Source organism: Salmo salar, chromosome ssa03 (genome assembly GCF_905237065.1).
Source record: "Salmo salar chromosome ssa03, Ssal_v3.1, whole genome shotgun sequence".
NCBI lineage: Eukaryota > Metazoa > Chordata > Actinopteri > Salmoniformes > Salmonidae > Salmo > Salmo salar.
Window position 1 is genome coordinate 34,525,461 of NC_059444.1, and position 19,525 is coordinate 34,544,985.

A 19,525-nucleotide genomic window follows, 5' to 3' on the forward strand; every position below is an offset into this window, starting at 1 on the left:
TGAATTGCGCTTCACCATCTGGCAGTCCGATGGACGAATCCCCCCCTTGGATGCCAGGGGAATGCCCCCTGCCTCAATGTTGGTTCGGGCTAGGACCCTTAGTTCCAGTGAAGGGAAATCTTAACACTACAGCATACAATGACATTCTAGACAATTATGTGCTTCCAACATTGTTGCAGCAGTTTGGGGAAGGCCCTTTCCTGTTTCTGCATAACAATGCCCCATGCACAAAGTGAGGTCCATACAGAAATGGTTTGTCAAGATCGGTGTGGAAGAACTTGACTGGCCTGCACAGAGCCCTGACCTCACCCCATCGTACACCTTTGGGATGAATTGGAACGCCAACTGCGAGCCAGGTCTAATCACCCAACATCAGTGCCCAACCTCACTAATGCTCTTGTGCCTAAATGGAAGCAAGTCCCCACAGCAATGTTCTAACATCTAGTAGAAAAGCCTTCGCAGAAGAGTGGAGGCTGTTATAGCAGCAAAGGGGGGACCAACTCCATATTAATGAACTCAAGCAAACAGCAAAATGAGCTTTAAAAAACAAATAAAACAACACCTCACAACACCTCTCCGCTAGCCGACCTCGTTGTAATGTCTGTTACATTGAAAAACATTGTGTTTGTCCTACAGTATGTTGGCGGTTTTATTTAGGATATATTTCACACCTAGGGTACTTACATGTTCTCCTAATAATATTTTAGTATTTGTTTTGCATAGAAATACAGTATGTTCTGTTATTAAGTAATATATTTCAACACTTGTAATTCTTTATTTGAACTTTCCTGGACTGAAAGGCCGAATGTCAGCCACAAATCTGTATGGACTCAATTCAGTGTAATGTTCAATAGAGTACCTCATAACTTTTGACCTCATTCCATCATATGTCCATCATCCAGGAAACACCATCAAACAGTAGGTGGCATCAATTAACCCTGACTTCCTCCAAGGTCATCAGAAGTATGGCACAGGTCCTTATATTATTTGAAGAATTAGCGGGACCTCCCCTGGAGTAATTCCAAGGTGTCTACAGTAACAACATGAGGATGAGGATCAGATAATGAGACATTAATAAGGCTATACATTTTGCACCAGAAAATGAAAGATGATTCCAGCATGGAGAGGATACCCACTGTGGAGAGGAGATCCAATTGGCAAAAACTGGTTGAATTACCGTTTCCACATTTCAACCCCAAAAAAATATGTGATGAAGTTGAATACATGTGGAAAACTCATTTGGATTTGCCAAAAAGTCAACTTAAGGGCAGTCTGTAATTTCTTTCACCAAACTTTTAACCTAAACCCAATGACATGGTGTCATTTCACGTTGAATTCACAATACTTGACAACTCAACCCAAATGTAAATCAAAACTTGACGTTGAACTGACGTCTTTGCCCAGTGGGTAGGGAGGTTACATTTTTGTTATGGGTATTTAATGGTCCCTAGCCCACACTCTGGGCCTGCGCTAATCATTGAGTAACGACCAAATTACTTTAGCTTTGCCTGTGGAGTCAATCTGAACAGATAGGAACGTTGGACAGGAAGTAAAGACATCCATATCCAGCCAGTGCCCCAAGTGAATACTAACTAGTAAGTTATTCTTGGCAGAAGCCCCAATCAGAGGCAGGAAAAGCTCTGTGCTTGAATGAACATCCTCTCGTTGACTGCTCCTATTATTTTACTCGGTTTGCGGGGGATCATTAACCTCTAATGTTTTCAACCCAATTACTATTAGAGTCCCCTGGAGGACAGTAAAATGGAATAAGGTGTACAATCTAGCATGTACTGGATGTGTCTGTTTGTTCTACATCTAAATTAGAAACAAGACATCGCAGCCTGGTACGGCAACGCCACCGCCGCTAACCGCAAGGCTGTACAGAGGGTGGCACGCTCAGCCGAACGCACCATTGGCTGCACACACTGCCTGCCCTCCAGGACACCTACAACAGCAGGTGTCACAGGAAAGCCAATAACATCAGTGAACTCAGCCACCCGAGCCACGACCTGTTCTGTGCAAAGCTGTCATCAAGGAAAAGGGTGGCTACTTTGAGGAATCTAAAATGTAAAAATATGAACTATAATAACACTTTTTTTGGTTACTACATGATTCAGTATGTGTTATTTCATAGTGTTGATGTTTTCCCTATTATTCTACAATGTAAAGAAAAAAGAAAGAAAGAAAAACCGTTGAATGAGTAGGTGTGTCCAAACTTTTTATTGGTACTGTAAGGTATTTCTGTTTGTTATTTTTCATAAAGTTTCTAAAAACCTGTTTTCGCTTTGTCATTATGGGGTATTGCGTGTCGATTGATGAGAACATATATATTGAATCCATTTTGGAATAATGCTGTGACGGAACAAAATGTGGAAAAAGTAAAGAGGTCTGAATACTTTCCGAATGCACTGTAGCGTCACACCCTTGGCCAATCAGTGTACACATCATTGACCGGGGTTTTGTCAAAATGGGGCCAGTGCTGTCTGAGATGTCACGTGACTAACGAACAGAGACAGATCCACAGTCCCCTCCCCGATTTCATCATGGGGGACAATGAACAATTGCCTACAGCAGAGTCAGATATCAGTCGAATTACATAACTCCAGAAAGTAGGCTATTTGGTGTAAGAATGCAAGATATATAACTTACACTACATGACCAGAACTATGTGGACACCTGCTCATCGAACATCATTCCAAAATCATGGGCATTAATATGGAGTTGGTCCCCCCTTTGCTGCTATAACAGCCTCCACTCTTCTGTGAAGGCTTTCCACTAGATGTTAGAACATTGCTGCGGGGACTTGCTTCCATTTAGCCATAAGAGCATTAGTGAAGTCGGGCACTGATGTTGGGCGATTTCAACCTGGCTCACAGTCGCCGTTCCAATGGCTCACAGTCGCCATTCCAATTCATCCCAAAGGTGTTCGAAGGGGTTGAGGTCAGGGATCTGTGCAGGCCAGTCAAGTTATTTCACACTGATCTCGACAAACCATTTCTGTACGGACCTCGCTTTGTGCATTGGGGCATTGTTATGCTGAAACAGGAAAGCCACTTCCCCAAACTGTTGCCACAAAGTTGGAAGGACAGAATCGTCTAGAATGTCATTGTATGCTGTAGCGTTAAGATTTCCCTTCACTGGAACTAAGGGGCCGAGTCTGAACTATGAAAAACAACCCCCGACCATTATTCCTCCACCACCAAAGTTTACAGTTGGCACTATGCTTTGGGGCAGGTAGCGTTCTCCTGGCATCTGCCAAACCCAGATTCGTCTGTTGGCATGCCAGATGGTGAAGCGTGATTCATCCCTCCAGAGAGCGCGTTTCCACTGCTCCAGAGTCCAATGGCGGAGAGCTTTACACCACTCCAGCCGACGCTTGGCTTTGCGCATGGGGATCTTAGGCTTGTGTGCGGCTGCTTGGCCATGGAAACCCATTTCATGAAGCTCCCAACGATCACTCCTTTGCTGATGTTGCTTCCAGAGGCAGTTTTGAACTCGGTAGTGACTGTTGCAACCAAGGATAGGCAATTTTTACACGCTATGCGCTTCAGCACTCAGCGGTCTTGTTCTGTGCGCTTGTGTGGCCTACCGTTTCGCGGCTGAGCCGTTGTTGCTTGTAGACGTTTCCACTTCACAATAACAGCACTTACAGTTGACCGGGGCAGCTCTAGCAGGGCAGACATTTTACGAACTGACTTGTTGGAAAGGTGGCATCCTGTGACGGTGCCACATTGAAAGTCACTGAGCTCTTCAGTAAGGCCATTTTATTGCCAATGTTTGTCTATGGAGAGTGAATCGCTGTGTGCTCGATTTTATACACCTGTCAGCAACGGGTGTGGCAGAAATAGCCACATCCACTAATTTGAAGGGGTGTCCACATACTTTGTATATATATGTATTACTTCTGTGTCACTGCAAGGGACAAAGAACCAGTTGGTCATGTTTAGTTATCATACATGGCAACCACAAACAGACTCAAAATCATTTACAGCTTTGATCCTAACCCCTCCGAAAGACACACAAACAAGTTGAAGGATGGAACAGGTTGGAGAGGTTAATTTTAAGTGTTCCAGCTAAAGCTATCTCTAAAATTGTCAGGGTGTCCCATAGCGACAGATGCTTCCAGAAGACAGTGTATTGTGTTCTTCCCCTCGACACATGCATTACCTGGTTCTCAAAAAGTCACATTCATAGCTTACCATCTTTGATACCAGAAAATGTGGCAATAATCAAGTTACATCAGACAGTGATCTGCAAACAAACAAGATAAAGCGTTTGTATTAGATACGGTTAATTGTAAACGCATGTTTTGTACACCATTGTTTGTAAGCCAATGAAGTTGAAAAGCCTTGGTTATTCTGTATTTGCTAAATCAATCAAATGTAGATCAGGAAAAAAAAAGTTCAAGCGAGTTCCTGCTACTCCTTTGTCTCGGTTCTTGTGATTGCAGTAAATGTGCTCACTGAGACCAACCAGCGCCTGGAATATCAACCACTACTGCGAAGGGAGCAGAGAACCCTTACCTAGGAGTATCACTACCCCCTATCATCTGTCTCAAAGAATCATTTGGACGTGTTTTCAACGATTCAACACTGTAGCTTATATTAATTGTGCTAGTATGGTAGTGAAGATGTGCTGGGATGCTCAAGTTAACACATTCAGCCTCTATGCCTCTGTTCTGTCTGATGGCAGCATCTTCCTGTCCCGTGCCATGTCAAGGGCCTAATAGCCCCTACTTCCTTTGTGTGTTCAACTTCTGAGGTCATTGCATTGTGTCGGGCTTCTGTTTTGATGTTTGCCCTCCACGGCATGAACCATGACCTTTTTGTTATCGTGTGTGGCAGAATTTGTCTCATCATGTTATTTGACTCATGTAGAGGTCCTCATCATTTGATTACGGAGGCTGGGTAGATACAGTAAATGGATGGATGGATAGGGATTTGGTGATTCTACTTGTGGAGCTCTGACTGTATCCTGTGCAGTGGCGATTTTAGCATGTAAATGTTGGTGGGGCAAAAATATATATATATATTTGATGCATGCAAGCAAAGCCACAACGCAACACACAAAAACTTGTTATTTAAAAAAAAAATGCTAAACATGTGGGGCTCAAGAGCCCCACCTGCCCTGAATGACGGGTCGCCTCTGATCGTGTGGCCTAGATCCTTCCATCGTCCCTTTTGTAGGTCTGTGTGGCTCAGTCAGTAGAACATGGCGCTTGTGACGCCAAGGGTCACGGGTTCGATTCCTGCGTGGTGTCACCCATACGTAAAATATTTCTGTAAGTTGCTTTCAATAAAAGTGTCTGCTAAATTGCATATATTATTTGTCACTTATTCCTACCATATTGAATTGTATATAAATGCATATATAAATACATCCGTATAGGACATTCCCTGTAACTTTGACCCTGTGCATTGAGACATTACCTGGTTCAAACAGCAGTATTCATTAGTAGTGCTTAGCCTCGGCCTCGTCATACCCTCTCTATAATATCCCAACGGTTTATTTCTAATCTGTGTCCTCCAGCAGACACATGCACCACCACCCGATGTCCACATTAACGGTGCTGAGCAATGTCGAGCCTTTATCTGTGACCCCAGAGAGACTTGACGCATTCCCTCCCTCTCTGCTTCTCATCAATTACTGGTAAACGGTCAGAACCCGCTGTGGCAGATGGGGGAGCGACACTGCTGAGGTATGTAACCTAGTAATTGTTTTGAAGTTGGAGGTGAAGTTAATTTGGCCATGGTTATCATCATCTGTGACGAAGGGGGCGAAAGAAGAGAACTGTGTACAGTCAAATCTAGGAGGAACGAGGTGCCACAACTGCTGGGTCAAGCAGTCATGACTTAATATTTTTTATTTGTATCATCTTTTCTTTTAGACATTTCTCACCAAATAGAAACATACACATATGACTACATCTCCTCTGCCCAGAACCGCATTGTCATACCTCCATCCCTAGTGACTGCATTATAAATAGCCACATGGCCTTAAATTTGATCAATTCGTTTTTCTCGGTCGCCCATGCTATTTCAATATTTAAATAATAAATAATTTGATTTATCCATTGTGGTAATGATGGCAGATTAATTGATTTCCAAGTTTTTAATACACGTTTTTTTCAAAATGAGTGATAAGAGAATGGTCCAGCCCATTGTGTATCTCACTACACCCCCATACAGTATGACGTGTCTTGAAATATGCAGACAGACAGATTAAAAGCTCGTTTACATTGTAACACTTCTGACAGCCGTCTTTCTAGCTCCGCCCATAACTTTTGGACTTTATAACATTCCCAGAAGGCATGGATTATTGAGTCATTGTTAGTTTTACACTTAAGACATGACTCTGCTGTTGTGCTGTAGAATTTGTGAATTTTTGTCACTTGTATAATACATTCTATACATTGGTTTATACCGGATTAAGTGTACATTTTCGTTAACCGTAATTGCATTAGTTATGCTCCAACTTTCCCTCCATCTTGGGCCAACATCAGTTATGTTTAAGTCTTGGTTCCAATAGCTTCTTTTTTCTCAGAGATTGTCAGTTGGATAGGCTCTCTGCAAGGTTTTGTATATCCTACCCATCATATGAACATCCTTTTCTGACTCATAAAATTCCCTCAAGGTTGCTAAAAGATTTCCAATCTAAATTTTGTGACATGTAACTTTTAAGTCGCATGTATTTCAAACTCTACATTGGTCAGTCCAAAATATATTTTTAATTCTGTCATGGAAATAAATGTATTTCCTGTTACCAAGTCATTTATGGTCTCTATGCCTTTAGTTTTCCATGTGGATCAATTTATAGGTAAATTCTGAAAAGCTATCCGAGGATTGTTCCATAAGGGTATGTTTTTAGGGAGTGATATTGCTTCTTGTCGAATACGTTTCATTTTCTTCCATATTGTTATAGTGTTCTTAACTATCCGCCTTATCTCAGCTCACTGGTCACCATAGCAACACCCACCCGTAGCACGCGCTCCAGCAGGTATATTGCACCGTAAATCCCCAAAGCCAATACTTTCTTTGGCCGCCTTTCCTTCCAGTTCTCTGCTGACAATGACTGGAACGATTTACAAAAATCTCTGAAGCTGGAGTCTTATATCTCCCTCTCTAACTTTAAGCATCAGCTGTCAGAGCAGCTTACCAATCACTGTACCTGTACACAGCCAATCTGTAAATAGCACACCCAACTACCTCATCCCCATATTATTACTTACCCTCTTGCTCTTTTGCACCCCAGTATCTCTACTTGCACATCATCATCTGCACATCTATCACTCCAGTATTAATGCTAAATTGTAATTAATAGGGGGGCTACTTTGTCCCAAAATGTTGAATAGAATTCTATGGGAAAGCAATCCATTCCTGTTGCTTTTCTCTGTGTGAATGTTCTTAACAGTATCTAATTATTATTCTTAGCTGATCTCTATTTTTAGTGATTATTTTTTTGTCTGCTGATAATTGCTTCAGAGTTGTTGAGTCTAAGAAGGCTACAGGAACCATCCAACTGTTAAAATGTTATTTATATTGATTTTCATAGAAGATTTTAAAGTTGTCATTAATCGCATTGTTTTTCCCTACCACTTTTGTATCTTTATCTTTAAAAATTATAATCGGTTTAGCCACAACTGCTGGGTATATTATTTGTCATGTTTATTATTTGTCATGTCATGTCATACCTGGACCATGTCCACTCATACCTGGACCATGTCATGTCATACCTGGACCATGCTTCCAATTACATTATTTCCAAAACAAATATTATACAACAATGAAATCATGGCATTGACTCATGTCACTGAACCTAAGTACATTCCATAAAGAGGATCAATCTGACAAAAGCACTGGCTCGTTTTGAAACGACAATAACCTTTCTTGCAAAAACACAACACTGAAGGTGGTGGTAAAACGAAGCTAGAAATTCCACTGAAGTGTTACTTTTATAACAGCTGATTAATGTTAATGTCCACTTAGCCCATTCTCTCCAGAACGCCCTGCCAACTGCATACCGGAGCTGACTAAAAGTTGCACACAGAAACAGTTGTCTTTACTTCAGAGAACACATCATTCATTTCAGAGAGACACACACATGAGCACACACACACACATTCAAACAAAGAGTTTACAGACTACACACTAACCAGTAAGTAGTCCGGTGTGGCAATGCAATGTACAATTTCTCCTTATCTATTTGGTTTCTGTCAACATCCTTTTGGAGGCATGGGAACAGGCCTCAGAGTATCCAACATCGCACGTCAGCTTGGCTGACCATTGGACAGATTATTATGGGGTTATCTTTTTCTTCACACAATGGCAGGGGCCAGTAAAAGCTTTCAAAAGACTTGAGATTATTTTAAATGTCAGGAAACGTGCGGTCTGAGGACTGGGAGATGGGGACAATGTTCCTAGGGTTGAATTCAAATCATTTGAGGCTATCCTGTCATAGAACTACAGCCTGACAGAGGGCAGGACATGCATGCATTCAGACAATGAGACTGCACTCACTGAGAGCACGCGCATGTAATGGTTGTTCAATTTAGAACCAAGGTGTACAGTGCCATCTTCTGGCCTCATGTAAAACTACACATCCATCAATAAGTAGGCTTTTAATTACAATTAACATCCAGGGAATACACAATAAATCATCCCTGTTGAACTGGTTATAAAACAACGTTTTTGCACAACATCTAAAGGCCAGCAATGTATTGGATTTTGCAATGCCTATGGTTTTTAACAGTGAGTTGACGATGGTTTTCAATTTATACCTGTGTTTATGATGATCTTCCTAGTAAACTTTGACAAGCATACGTCACAAAATCTAAATACCGGTAGAAGGCTCAATAAGTAAATTGTATTTCTGTAACATAACTGTAACGTAACTTTTTGAACCATGCGTTTAACGTTGCCGTCCTGAATGCGCCCCATTTCAACCGGATCTAAAAACTTCCGTCGGGGTCACGTTTATTGTGAGGAAATAGCTATGTCTCCTCCGATCTTATTCAACTTCAACGATGCAAAAGATACATTTACTGTAAGAACTTGTCTTCAATATGGTGTATTTCAAGATCTCTTCTATGCTTAAATGAAATTGTTTATAACGTCTTTTTTTTTATTTTTAGAAACGCTTACAATAACTTTGCAAGCATGATTCATTACATTAGCCACGCGTTAGCTAGCTGTCTAGCTAGCTAGATAACGTTGGCAGAGTATGTGTAGTCTCAAGAAAACTAAACTAGTATTCTTTGTTGATTTGTTATGTCTCTCACCTAGGCCGCAACCAGAAGTGCGTTGGATAACAAAACCAGCAAACCTTTGATAAACGCATTCAACCAGATCACTGGAAAGTACGTTAAGTAAATACAAACTTTAGCTAGCTAACGGACTATATAAATTAAATGATCTCTATGCTATGCCTCTTCTGCCCACTTCGTGACCGTGCCTGCCTACTTGTCTCTCCGCAGTGAGACAGAGAAGAAGACCACCCTTGACCAAGCTCTAAGGCAGGTCCTGGAGGAGCAGATTGTAAGTTGAAAGTGTATTTTATCTATAGTATATTGGATTTAATTGAATTTATTTTGGGCAACAGACATATACAACAAAATGCACAATGTGGACCCAGAGGATATCACTTGAAAGTATTCATTAAAACGCTTGCTTCCAAAGTGGTCCTCGATGGTGAAATCAATAACACATGATTTAAAAGACAAGGCAAAATTACAAACAACCATAAATACAAATTTATATTGACATCCAAAAAAGTGGCACTATTCACTGCACTTCTCCCTAACCTTAAAAATACACCATATTCATTTCACATTAAAACAATCTATTAATTACACATCATACCGATCCTTCAAATAATACACCTGACCAGCAGTAGGGGTACAAGGGGCAGTGGAGTGGTTTCCCTTACTTAGACAACCTTGTCCAAATGAAAAATGTTTTTTTTTAAAAGCAATTTTTACTTTTTATTTGCTTGATCTCGAAGGGAAAGCTATTCCATAGACACATGCCTGTATGGAAAAATGTGCTTCTCGCAGTACTGTTTACTCTTGGGATTTTACAAGACAACTCTAGCTCTAGTATTGTGACTGTGTTGGTTATAGACCATATCAATGTGGTTTTTCATGAATCCTGGGGCGCGATCATTTTAAGATGTCAAACATATGATTAGGTTTAAGTTGGTCCACTCTGGACTCCAAAGGCAACAAGCCCACCTCCCAGAACTCCTGTACCCCTATGTGGGTCCTAGAGGAGACATTCAGCATATACCTGATAACATTATTTAGCATGACCTGCATTCTCTTTTTTTGCTTTTTTGATAGCCCACTATACCAAGCAGAGAAGGCATAATCAAAATGACACTGAATAAAGTTTGAGACAAGTAGTTTCTTAACTTTAATGTTAAAGTATCTAGTGTTACGATATAAAAATGTCAATAAGTTCTATTTTAGAAAGAATTTTAGCAGCAATCAGGTCTCCAGAAAGGGATTGATCTAGGGACACCAAGATGCACTTGTTTTAGATTCAATCTCCTTGCCTGCACCGTTTACTGATACCTTGTCAGCACTAGGAAATCTAAGTTTTTCCCAAATGTAGTGACAATTCGTTGTCAGACAACCTATCTCTAAGAAAATGCAATTCCTTACTCAGGGTCTCTATGTAAACTAAACTCAGCAAAAAAAGAAACGTCCTCTCACTGTCAATTGTGTTTATTTTCAGCAAACTTAACATGTGTAAATATTTGTAGGAACATAACAAGATTCAACAATTGAGACATAAACTGAACAAGTTCCACAGACATGTGACTAACAGAAATGGAATAATGTGTCCCTGAACAAAGGGGGGTCAAAATCAAAAGTAACAGTCAGTATCTGGTGTGGCCACCAGCTGCATTAAGTACTGTAGTGCATCTCCTCCTCGTGGACTGCACCAGATTTGCCAGTTCTTGCTGTGAGATGTTACCCCACTCTTCCACCAAGGCACCTGCAAGTTCCTGGACATTTCTGTGGGGAATGGCACTAGCCCTCACCCTCCGATCCAACAGGTCCCAGATGTGCTCAATGGGATTTAGATCCGGGCTCTTCCCTGGCCATGGCAGAACACTGACATTCCTGTCTTGCAGGAAATCACGTACAGAACGAGCAGTATGCCTGGTGGCATTGTCATGCTGGAGGGTCATGTCAGGATGAGCCTGCAGGAAGGGTACCACATGAGGGAGGTGGATGTCTTCCCTGTAACGCACAGCATTGAGATTGCCTGCGATGACAACAAGTTCAGTCCGGTGATGCTGTGACACACTGCCCCAGACCATGACGGACCCTCCACCTCCAAATCGATCCCGCTCCAGAGTACAGGCCTCGGTGTAACACTCATTCCTTCAACGATAAACGCGAATCCGACCATCACCCCTGGTGAGACAGAACCGCGACTCGTCAGTGAAGAGCACTTTTTGCCAGTCCTGTCTGGTCCAGCGGCGGTGGGTTTGTGTCCATAGGCGACGTTGTTGCCGGTGATGTCTGGTGAGGACCTGCCTTACAACAGGCCTACAAGCCCTCAGTCCAGCCTCTCTCAGCCTATTGCGGACAGTCTGAGCACTGATGGAGGGATTGTGCGTTCCTGGTGTAACTCAGGCAGTTGTTGTTGCCATCCTGTACCAGTCCCGCAGGTGTGATGTTCGGATGTACCGATCCTGTGTAGGTGTTGTTACACGTGGTCTGCCACTGTGAGGACGATCAGCTGTCTGTCCTGTCTTCCTGTAGCGCTGTCTTAGGCGTCTCACAGTACGGGCATTGCAATTTATTGCCCTGGCCACATCTGCAGTCCTCATGCCTCCTTGCAGCATGCCTAAGGCACATTCACGCAGATGAGCAGGGACCCTGGGCATCTTTCTGTTGGTCTTTTTCAGAGTCAGTAGAAAGGCCTCTTTAGTGTCCTAAGTTTTCATAACTGTGACCTTAATTGCCTACTGTCTGTAAGCTTTTAGTGTCTTAATGACCGTTCCACAGGTGCATGTTCATTAATTGTTTATGGTTCATTGAACAAGCATGGGAAAAAGTGTTTAAACCCTTTACAATGAAGATCTGTGAAGTTATTTGGATTTTTACTAATTATCTTTGAAAGACAGGGTCCTGAAAATGGGACTTTTTTGTTGTTGCTGAGTTTATATCCTTTCCTGATACCAGTATGGCTGAATCATCAGCATAAAGTAAGAGTTTGCACTTCACTGTATGTGGCATATCATTAATGTATATAAGAAATAAGAGAGGCCCTAAAATAGATCCCTGCGGTGCTCCACAGGATATTTCTTTAGCCTCTGACAGAACATCACCAACATTACATACTTGTGTTCTGTTGGTCAGTTAAGACCTAAACCAATTCACTGCTACATAATTTAGACCCATGCATTTCAGTTTCATCAGGAGAATATCATGGTCCACAGTATCAAAAGCTTTCTGCAAGTCTAACATAATACTAACATATACTTGTATAGTTCCCCTTCTCACTTTCCTGCTTAATGTGGTCAAAAAGGTGGATAACGCAAGTATCAGTGGAATGAGCTGTTCTAAAGCCAGATTACAGTTCATAAAGAAGTTTTTGCTCAAGAAGGTATCCCTCAAGTTGATTAAAAAACGAATCTCTCAACAACTTTGGATAAGGTGCTGAGGCTTGACACAGGCCTGTAGTTTCCTACATTTGTTCTACTGCTCTTCTTGTGGAGTGGAACCACCCGGGCTGTTTTGAGACCCTTGGGAAATGTACCACTACTAATAGAAAGGTTTACAATATGTGTTATCATTTTAGCAGTGACACAAGCACAATCCTTTATGAATCTTGCAGGAAGGTTATCCAGCCCAGTTGATGTGTTTGTGCTCATTAAGCATATTAGATTGGAAACTTTGTCCACTGTTACCATGCAATGCTCAAACAAATAATTGGTTATACCTTTTGCTATGGTAAAAGTTGTTAATGAAAGACTAGCTAGTGCCCAGAGCAGGTGGGTAACTTCTTAACCAGAGATGAGGCTATGGTGGTTAAAAAAAAAAAAATGTAGTAAAATAATTTGCAACCTTTGCCTGGTCATAACATAAAACATCATCAATATCCAGGCCAATACTACAGGATTTTACCTTATGGGGAGTTTTTGAGCCAATGTCCTTTTAAAATGTTCCACAGTTTATGAGGCTGATGTAAGGTGTCATTAACGGCGTCTATATGTCGGGATTTGGCCTTATCCATTTTGTATCTTGCCTGGTTTCTACAGTTAATATAGGTATACTGCTAGTACATGGTCATGTTTATGCTCAATATGCTTTACGAATAATTAGTGAGCGCTATAGCTGGCGTCGAGTAACATTCTCCCTTTCTCTCCTTCTACAGGTGGAAAAGAAAGCACTCGTCGACGACTTCTTGTCTCTCATCTATCTCAGCATTGATGGAGTCACTGAAGGTAAGCAGCAGGCTCAGTGAGGCTGAACGTCACTTCATAGAATCGCTACATCTACCTTTGTTCTACCTCTTTAGTATTTAACTGGTATACATGTCGGACAGCAAATGATGTAGTAAAGTCCCTCGTCCATGCAGGTATCTGCTCCGCCACTACTCCTTTCCTACTTTTGGGAGATATTCTGGACTGTCTACCTCTTGACCAGTGTGATAAGATCTTCTCCTTTGTTGAAGAGAATGTCTCCACCTGGAAGTCTGTGAGTAGCTTAGTCTGCGCTTCTCTGCGTTCTTAAAGTACGTTCAATGTCACTCCTGTGACCGTTTCCTTTATAGAAGGTCTTTCCTTTGGTTATTGAGGAAGTAACGCCAATAATACTTTCTCCTCTCACTTTCAGAACTCCTTCTACACTGCTGGGAAGAACTACCTGTTAAGGATGTGTAACGGTGAGGATAAAGTCACAAAGTTTGTTTGTCGTTGGTACCTCGATATGTGCAGATATTCCATCATGAAACACCTTCTGACCCTGCAGATCTTTTGAGGAGGTTGTCCAAGTCTCAGAACACAGTCTTCTGTGGGCGGATCCAGCTGTTCCTGGCTCGTCTCTTCCCCCTGTCGGAGAAATCAGGTGAGAGGATTACATGGATCTCATCACTACAGGAACGAAGATAATTCACGTTTAATCATGGATGTGGACATGTGGTCACCCTTGTGTTCTTTTATGTGTTCCTGTGTGTGTGTGTTTAAGGTCTGAACTTGCAGAGCCAGTTTAATCTCGACAACATCACAGTGTTCAACAAAAACGAGCAGGAAAGCACTCTAGGCCAAAGGGTAAGGCCTTGTTCTAAGGATTACAGATACTGTATCGTGTGTGAGCTGTTGAATGATATTATAAATATTGTGTGTGTGCTGTTGAATGTGTTTTAACGATGAATTAACCCTCAACACTAACTCTGTGTTGTATTCTACAGCCCACAGAGGAAAAAGAGGATGGGATGGAGGTGGAGGAGGGGGAGATGGGAGATGAGGAACCTGGTGCACCTGCACCTTGGTTAGCAACATGAGTCCTTGTTCTATCTATTACAATGCTTGGAATCATCAGTGGTTCTTTATGAACATAGCTATTACACAGAGCCCTATGCCGGCAAGTTTTGTTGAACATCTTTTTTGCAGCTTGCTTAAACAAGTTTCCACCTATGACATTGCTCCCTTTGTTCGTAGTTCCATCCCCATCGACTACAACCTATACAGGAAGTTTTGGACCCTGCAGGACTACTTTAGAAACCCTGTTCAGTGTTACGAAAAGTTCTCCTGGATTACTTTCCTCAAGGTGACTCTCCTGCCATCTAACCTTTCCTTCTAAAGTCATTTTAGGCCATTTTTTTAAATGTATTTTTATCTGACATCTACTAAAAGTATGACACTTTGCTTTAAAATGTTTCTTGTTCAAAACTCACTAGCCATTTTGGTTCCTTTCGAGAAGACAGTGAACATATGTTTGAGTTCATGGAAATGTTCCGTATGTTGTCGCTAGTATTCAGACGAGACGTTGGCGGTGTTTAAGAGCTTCAAGCTGGACGACATGCAGGCTTCTAAGAGGAAGCTGGAGGAGCTGAGGACAGCGGGAGGAGACCACGTCTACTTCGCCAAGTTCCTCACCAGCGAGAAGGTTGCATATCTCACCCTCCTACTCAATAAAGAACAGAACAGATCTATGCATGGGTGTTTGAGATTGACTACATTGCAGTGAGAGTGCAGAGTCACTTGGTCTACACATCACCTTGCGTCCAAAATAAGTCTTCATGATGTGTTTTTTGAGGTCAGCAATTCTGTGCCTCGACTTGTTTAAACGGATCCCCTCATACGCCGAGTCTCTCTTTTTGACCGTCTAGCTAATGGACCTGCAGCTCAGTGACAGTAACTTCAGACGACACATCCTCCTGCAGTACCTTGTCCTGTTCCAGTACCTCAAGGGACAGGTCAAGTTCAAAAGGTGAGATGGCCCAAAAAGATGACCCCGTGCCACTCAGTCATACCCTACGGCAGGTTGAATGCAATGCAGTTTGTCTAGCAGAAGACGTCGTAGTAAAATCCGTAATACGCTTTGACTGCTGTTTTGCCTAACTATTTGTCTGTTGCTACAGCTCCAGTTGTATCCTGAATGATGACCAGTGTTTGTGGATGGAGGAGACCACCAAACTGGTGTACCAGGTCAGTGTGTTTTCTCTCTCTCTCTCTCTAGATGTTGTACTAGATAGATGGCACGGCACATTGTTGGGGATGTTGCACTATCCTGTCTAACTTGTTTCCATGTAGCTTCTCAAAGAGATCCCACCTGATGGAGACAAGTTTGCCACCATGGTTGAGGTAAGACTAGTCTGAATATTCTGGTGTTCCGGACGTCTTTTGTAATTCCTGCTAGGTCAAATGTTTTCGGAGTAACATCACAACATGTAGCCAACTGTTTGACAAGTCAAGGTGAGACCGGTAAAGGGTTATTGATGACCGTGAAAGTTTTAAAGTCCTCTCTTATATTTTGACAGCATGTCTTAAACACAGAGGAGAACTGGAACTCGTGGAAAAATGAGGGATGCCCAAGCTTTGTGAAGGACAGGTATGGAATCAGAATTCAACAAACTCATGATCCTATATTTATACAAATATTCATTGTCAAGACAAAGTACAAATTGAAAACTCATATCATACATTCAAATGAGGAATATACAGTGGGGGGAAAAAGTATTTGATCCCCTGCTGATTTTGTATGTTTGCCCACTGACAAAGAAATGATCAGTCTATAATTTTAATGGTAGGTTTATTTGAACAGTGAGAGACAGCATAACAACAAAAATATCGAGAAAAACGCATGTCAAAAATGTTATAAATTGATTTGCATTTTAATGAGGGAAATAAGTATTTGACCCCCTCTCAATCAGAAAGATTTCTGGCTCCCAGGTGTCTTTTATACAAGTAACGAGCTGAGATTAGGGGCACACTCTTAAAGGGTGTGCTCCTAACCGCAGCTTGTTACCTGTATAAAAGACACCTGTCCACAGAAGCAATCAATCAATCAGATTCCAAACTCTCCACCATGGCCAAGACCAAAGAGCTCTCCAAGGATGTCAGGGACAAGATTGTAGACCTACACAAGGCTGGAATGGGCTACAAGACCATCGCCAAGCAGCTTGGTGAGGTGACAACATAAGGTGCGATTATTCGCAAATGGAAGAAACACAAAAGAACTATCAATATCCCTCGGCCTGGGGCTCCATGCAAGATCTCACCTACCTCGTGGAGTTGCAATGAGCATGAGAACGGTGAGGAATCAGCCCAGAACTACACGGGAGGATCTTGTCAATGATCTCAAGGCAGCTGGGACCATAGTCACCAAGAAAACAATTGGTAACACACTACACCGTGAAGGACTGAAATCCTGCAGCGCCCGCAAGGTCCCCTTGCTCAAGAATACATATACATACCCGTCTGAAGTTTGCCAATGAACATCTGAATGATTCAGAGGACAACTGGTGAAAGTGTTGTGGTCAGATGAGACCAAAATGGAGCTCTTTGGCATCAATTCAACTCGCCATGTTTGGAGGAATGCTGCCTATGACCCCAAGAACACCATCTCCACCGTCAAACATGGAGGTGGAAACATTATGCTTTGGGGGTGTTTTTCTGCTAAGGGGACAGGACAACTTCACCGCATCATTTGACGGGGCCATGTACTGTCAAATCTTGGGTGAGAATCTCCTTCCCTCAGCCAGGGCATTGAAAATGGGTCGTGGATGGGTATTCCAGCATGACAATGACCCAAAACACACGGCCAAGGCAACAGAGGAGTGGCTCAAGAAGAAGCACATTGAGGTCCTGGAGTGGCCAAGCCAGTCTCCAGACCTTAATCCCATAGAAAATCTGTGGAGGGAGCTGAAGGTTCGAGTTGCCAAACGTCAGCATCGAAACCTTAATGACTTGGAGAAGATCTGCAAAGAGGAGTGGGACAAAATCCCTCCTGAGATGTGTGCAAACATGGTGGCCAACTACAAGAAACGTCTGACCTCTGTGATTGCGTCTGACCTCTGTGATGGGTTTTGCCACCAAGTACTAAGTCATGTTTTGCAGAGGGGTCAAATACTTATTTCCCTCATTAAAATGCAAATCAATTTATAACATTTTTGACATGCGTTTTTCTGGATTTTTTTGTTGTTATTCTGTCTCTCACTGTTCAAATAAACCTACCATTAAAATGATAGACTGACCATTTCTTTGTAAGTAGGCAAACGTACAAAATCAGCAGGGGATCAAATACTTTTTCCCTCACTGTATACAGCGTTAACATCATGAACGATACAAATGTATTTCTCCCCCCTCAGACCAGTAGATGACAAACCCAAGAGACCCACGAGGAAAAGACAAGCTCCAGAAGATTTCCTTGGTAAAGGCCCTGACAGGAAGGTCTTCATGGGGAAGTAAGTAGCAATTCTAACCTGTCCTCTGTATGGCAATGATAACTGGGACAGACTAGTCATGTGTTCTCCAAAACCATAGTTGGTTTCGGAAGGTTTATATGCCCAGTAGGATGATTTAGAATGTCTAGCCCTCACATTGGAATCTTAATGAGAAGTGTAACGAGTGACACAGCTTCTCTTGCACTTGGCTTTGCCAAAACGCATGTGTTTATTTTCTTGCAGTGATGAACTCACGAGACTTTGGAATCTGAACCACGACAATATGGCGGCTTGTCAGTCAGAGAGCAGGTGAGTGATCATACATCACTGTGAAGCTGGTCAAATTTAAATAGATCACATAGCTACATGGAAGGTTTTTGTGTATAACTTGTGTGTTGTTCACCCAGTTCAAAAAACATTATTTCAGTGAACTGTTTGTTGACCCTACATAATGTAAATGTCTTGTCCACAGGGAGTTTATGCCTTCTCTGGAGGATTTCTTTGAAGAGGCCATTGAACAGGCAGACCCAGCCAACATGGTGGAAAATGAATACAAGTATGCAAGTGAATTGGAACTGATGATTGCCCAATGTCCTAACCAATGGTGTAAAGAAAGATCCTGCCAAAAAGTGTTCTGGTGCAATATTCTTCAACTAACCTCCACCCTCCGTGTCATGTAGGGTGGTTCATAACTCTAACTATGGATGGCGAGCCCTGCGTCTGCTGTCCAGGAGGAGTCCTCACTTCTTCCAGCCCACCAACCAGCAGTTCAAGAGCCTGGCTGACTACCTAGAGAGCATGGTCATCAAACTGGCCAAGGAGCTGCCGGTGAGAAGTCTTGTCTGGAACCATGGTTACTCAAACATTTCATGACGACTTAGGTGGTCATCTTGGCGTCCGTGTCTCCACCTCACTCTTGATTGATCCCTTTGTCCCGTCATCACAGAAGGACCTTCCGTCTGAGGAGATAAAGACCGGGGAGGAAGACGATGAAGACAACAGTGACACGCTACTGAAGGAGAGCAACGACAGTGCGTTCTAACTTCATAAAACTGAAGTCTATAGCATCTAGATATTATGAGTTAGTTGTAAAATATTTTCTGGATCAGATCCCCATTTTGTTTTTATCTTTTTTGATTTTACAAAAACATCACCTGATTAATTCCTTCATTTTGTGTGCCCCCAGGTCCGAGCATGCAGACCAAGCTGGTGTCCAACCAGCAGATGGATGAGATAGCAGCCAAGCTGGGTGCCCAGTGGAAGACCCTGGCTGGCCAGCTGGAGATAAAGGCAGCAGAGATTCGGGAGATTGAGACAGACAGCGAGGATGTGGACATGCAGGCCAAGCTGCTGCTGGTGGCCTGGCAGGACCGCGAGGGGACACAGGCCACTGTTGAGAGCCTGGTCACAGCCCTCAACGCTGCTGGCTTCCCCAAGATTGCAGACATCCTCAATGAGACATAGATCATCCCCCCCCCATCTATTCCTCTTAATGTACCCCTCCCTGGCATTTGTTGGTCTGTAGTTATGCCCTCTAGAATCTTCAATAAATCTTTTTTCTAAATAAATTCTCTACTTTGACCCCTCACAAGACACGGTATACTTTATTGTAATGTCTTCTA

The 19,525-nt window shown here is 42.5% G+C and overlaps 1 protein-coding gene across 1 annotated transcript; it reads left to right on the top strand.

Moving 5' to 3' along the window:
• Window positions 1–8,922: 8,922 nt before the first annotated feature.
• On the top strand, window positions 8,923–19,491 carry thoc1 (THO complex 1). Its single transcript, XM_014191787.2, has 21 exons — window positions 8,923–9,042; window positions 9,282–9,355; window positions 9,473–9,533; window positions 13,392–13,461; window positions 13,596–13,714; window positions 13,853–13,901; window positions 13,988–14,083; window positions 14,204–14,286; window positions 14,427–14,506; window positions 14,677–14,785; window positions 14,990–15,124; window positions 15,348–15,448; window positions 15,600–15,666; window positions 15,772–15,822; window positions 15,999–16,069; window positions 17,829–17,924; window positions 18,147–18,212; window positions 18,376–18,459; window positions 18,584–18,731; window positions 18,850–18,934; window positions 19,090–19,491. The coding sequence occupies exons 1-21, from the start codon at window positions 8,926–8,928 to the stop codon at window positions 19,365–19,367; spliced, it is 2,040 nt and encodes a 679-aa protein (XP_014047262.1). The 5' UTR covers window positions 8,923–8,925; the 3' UTR covers window positions 19,368–19,491.
• The last annotated feature ends 34 nt before the right edge of the window (window positions 19,492–19,525 follow it).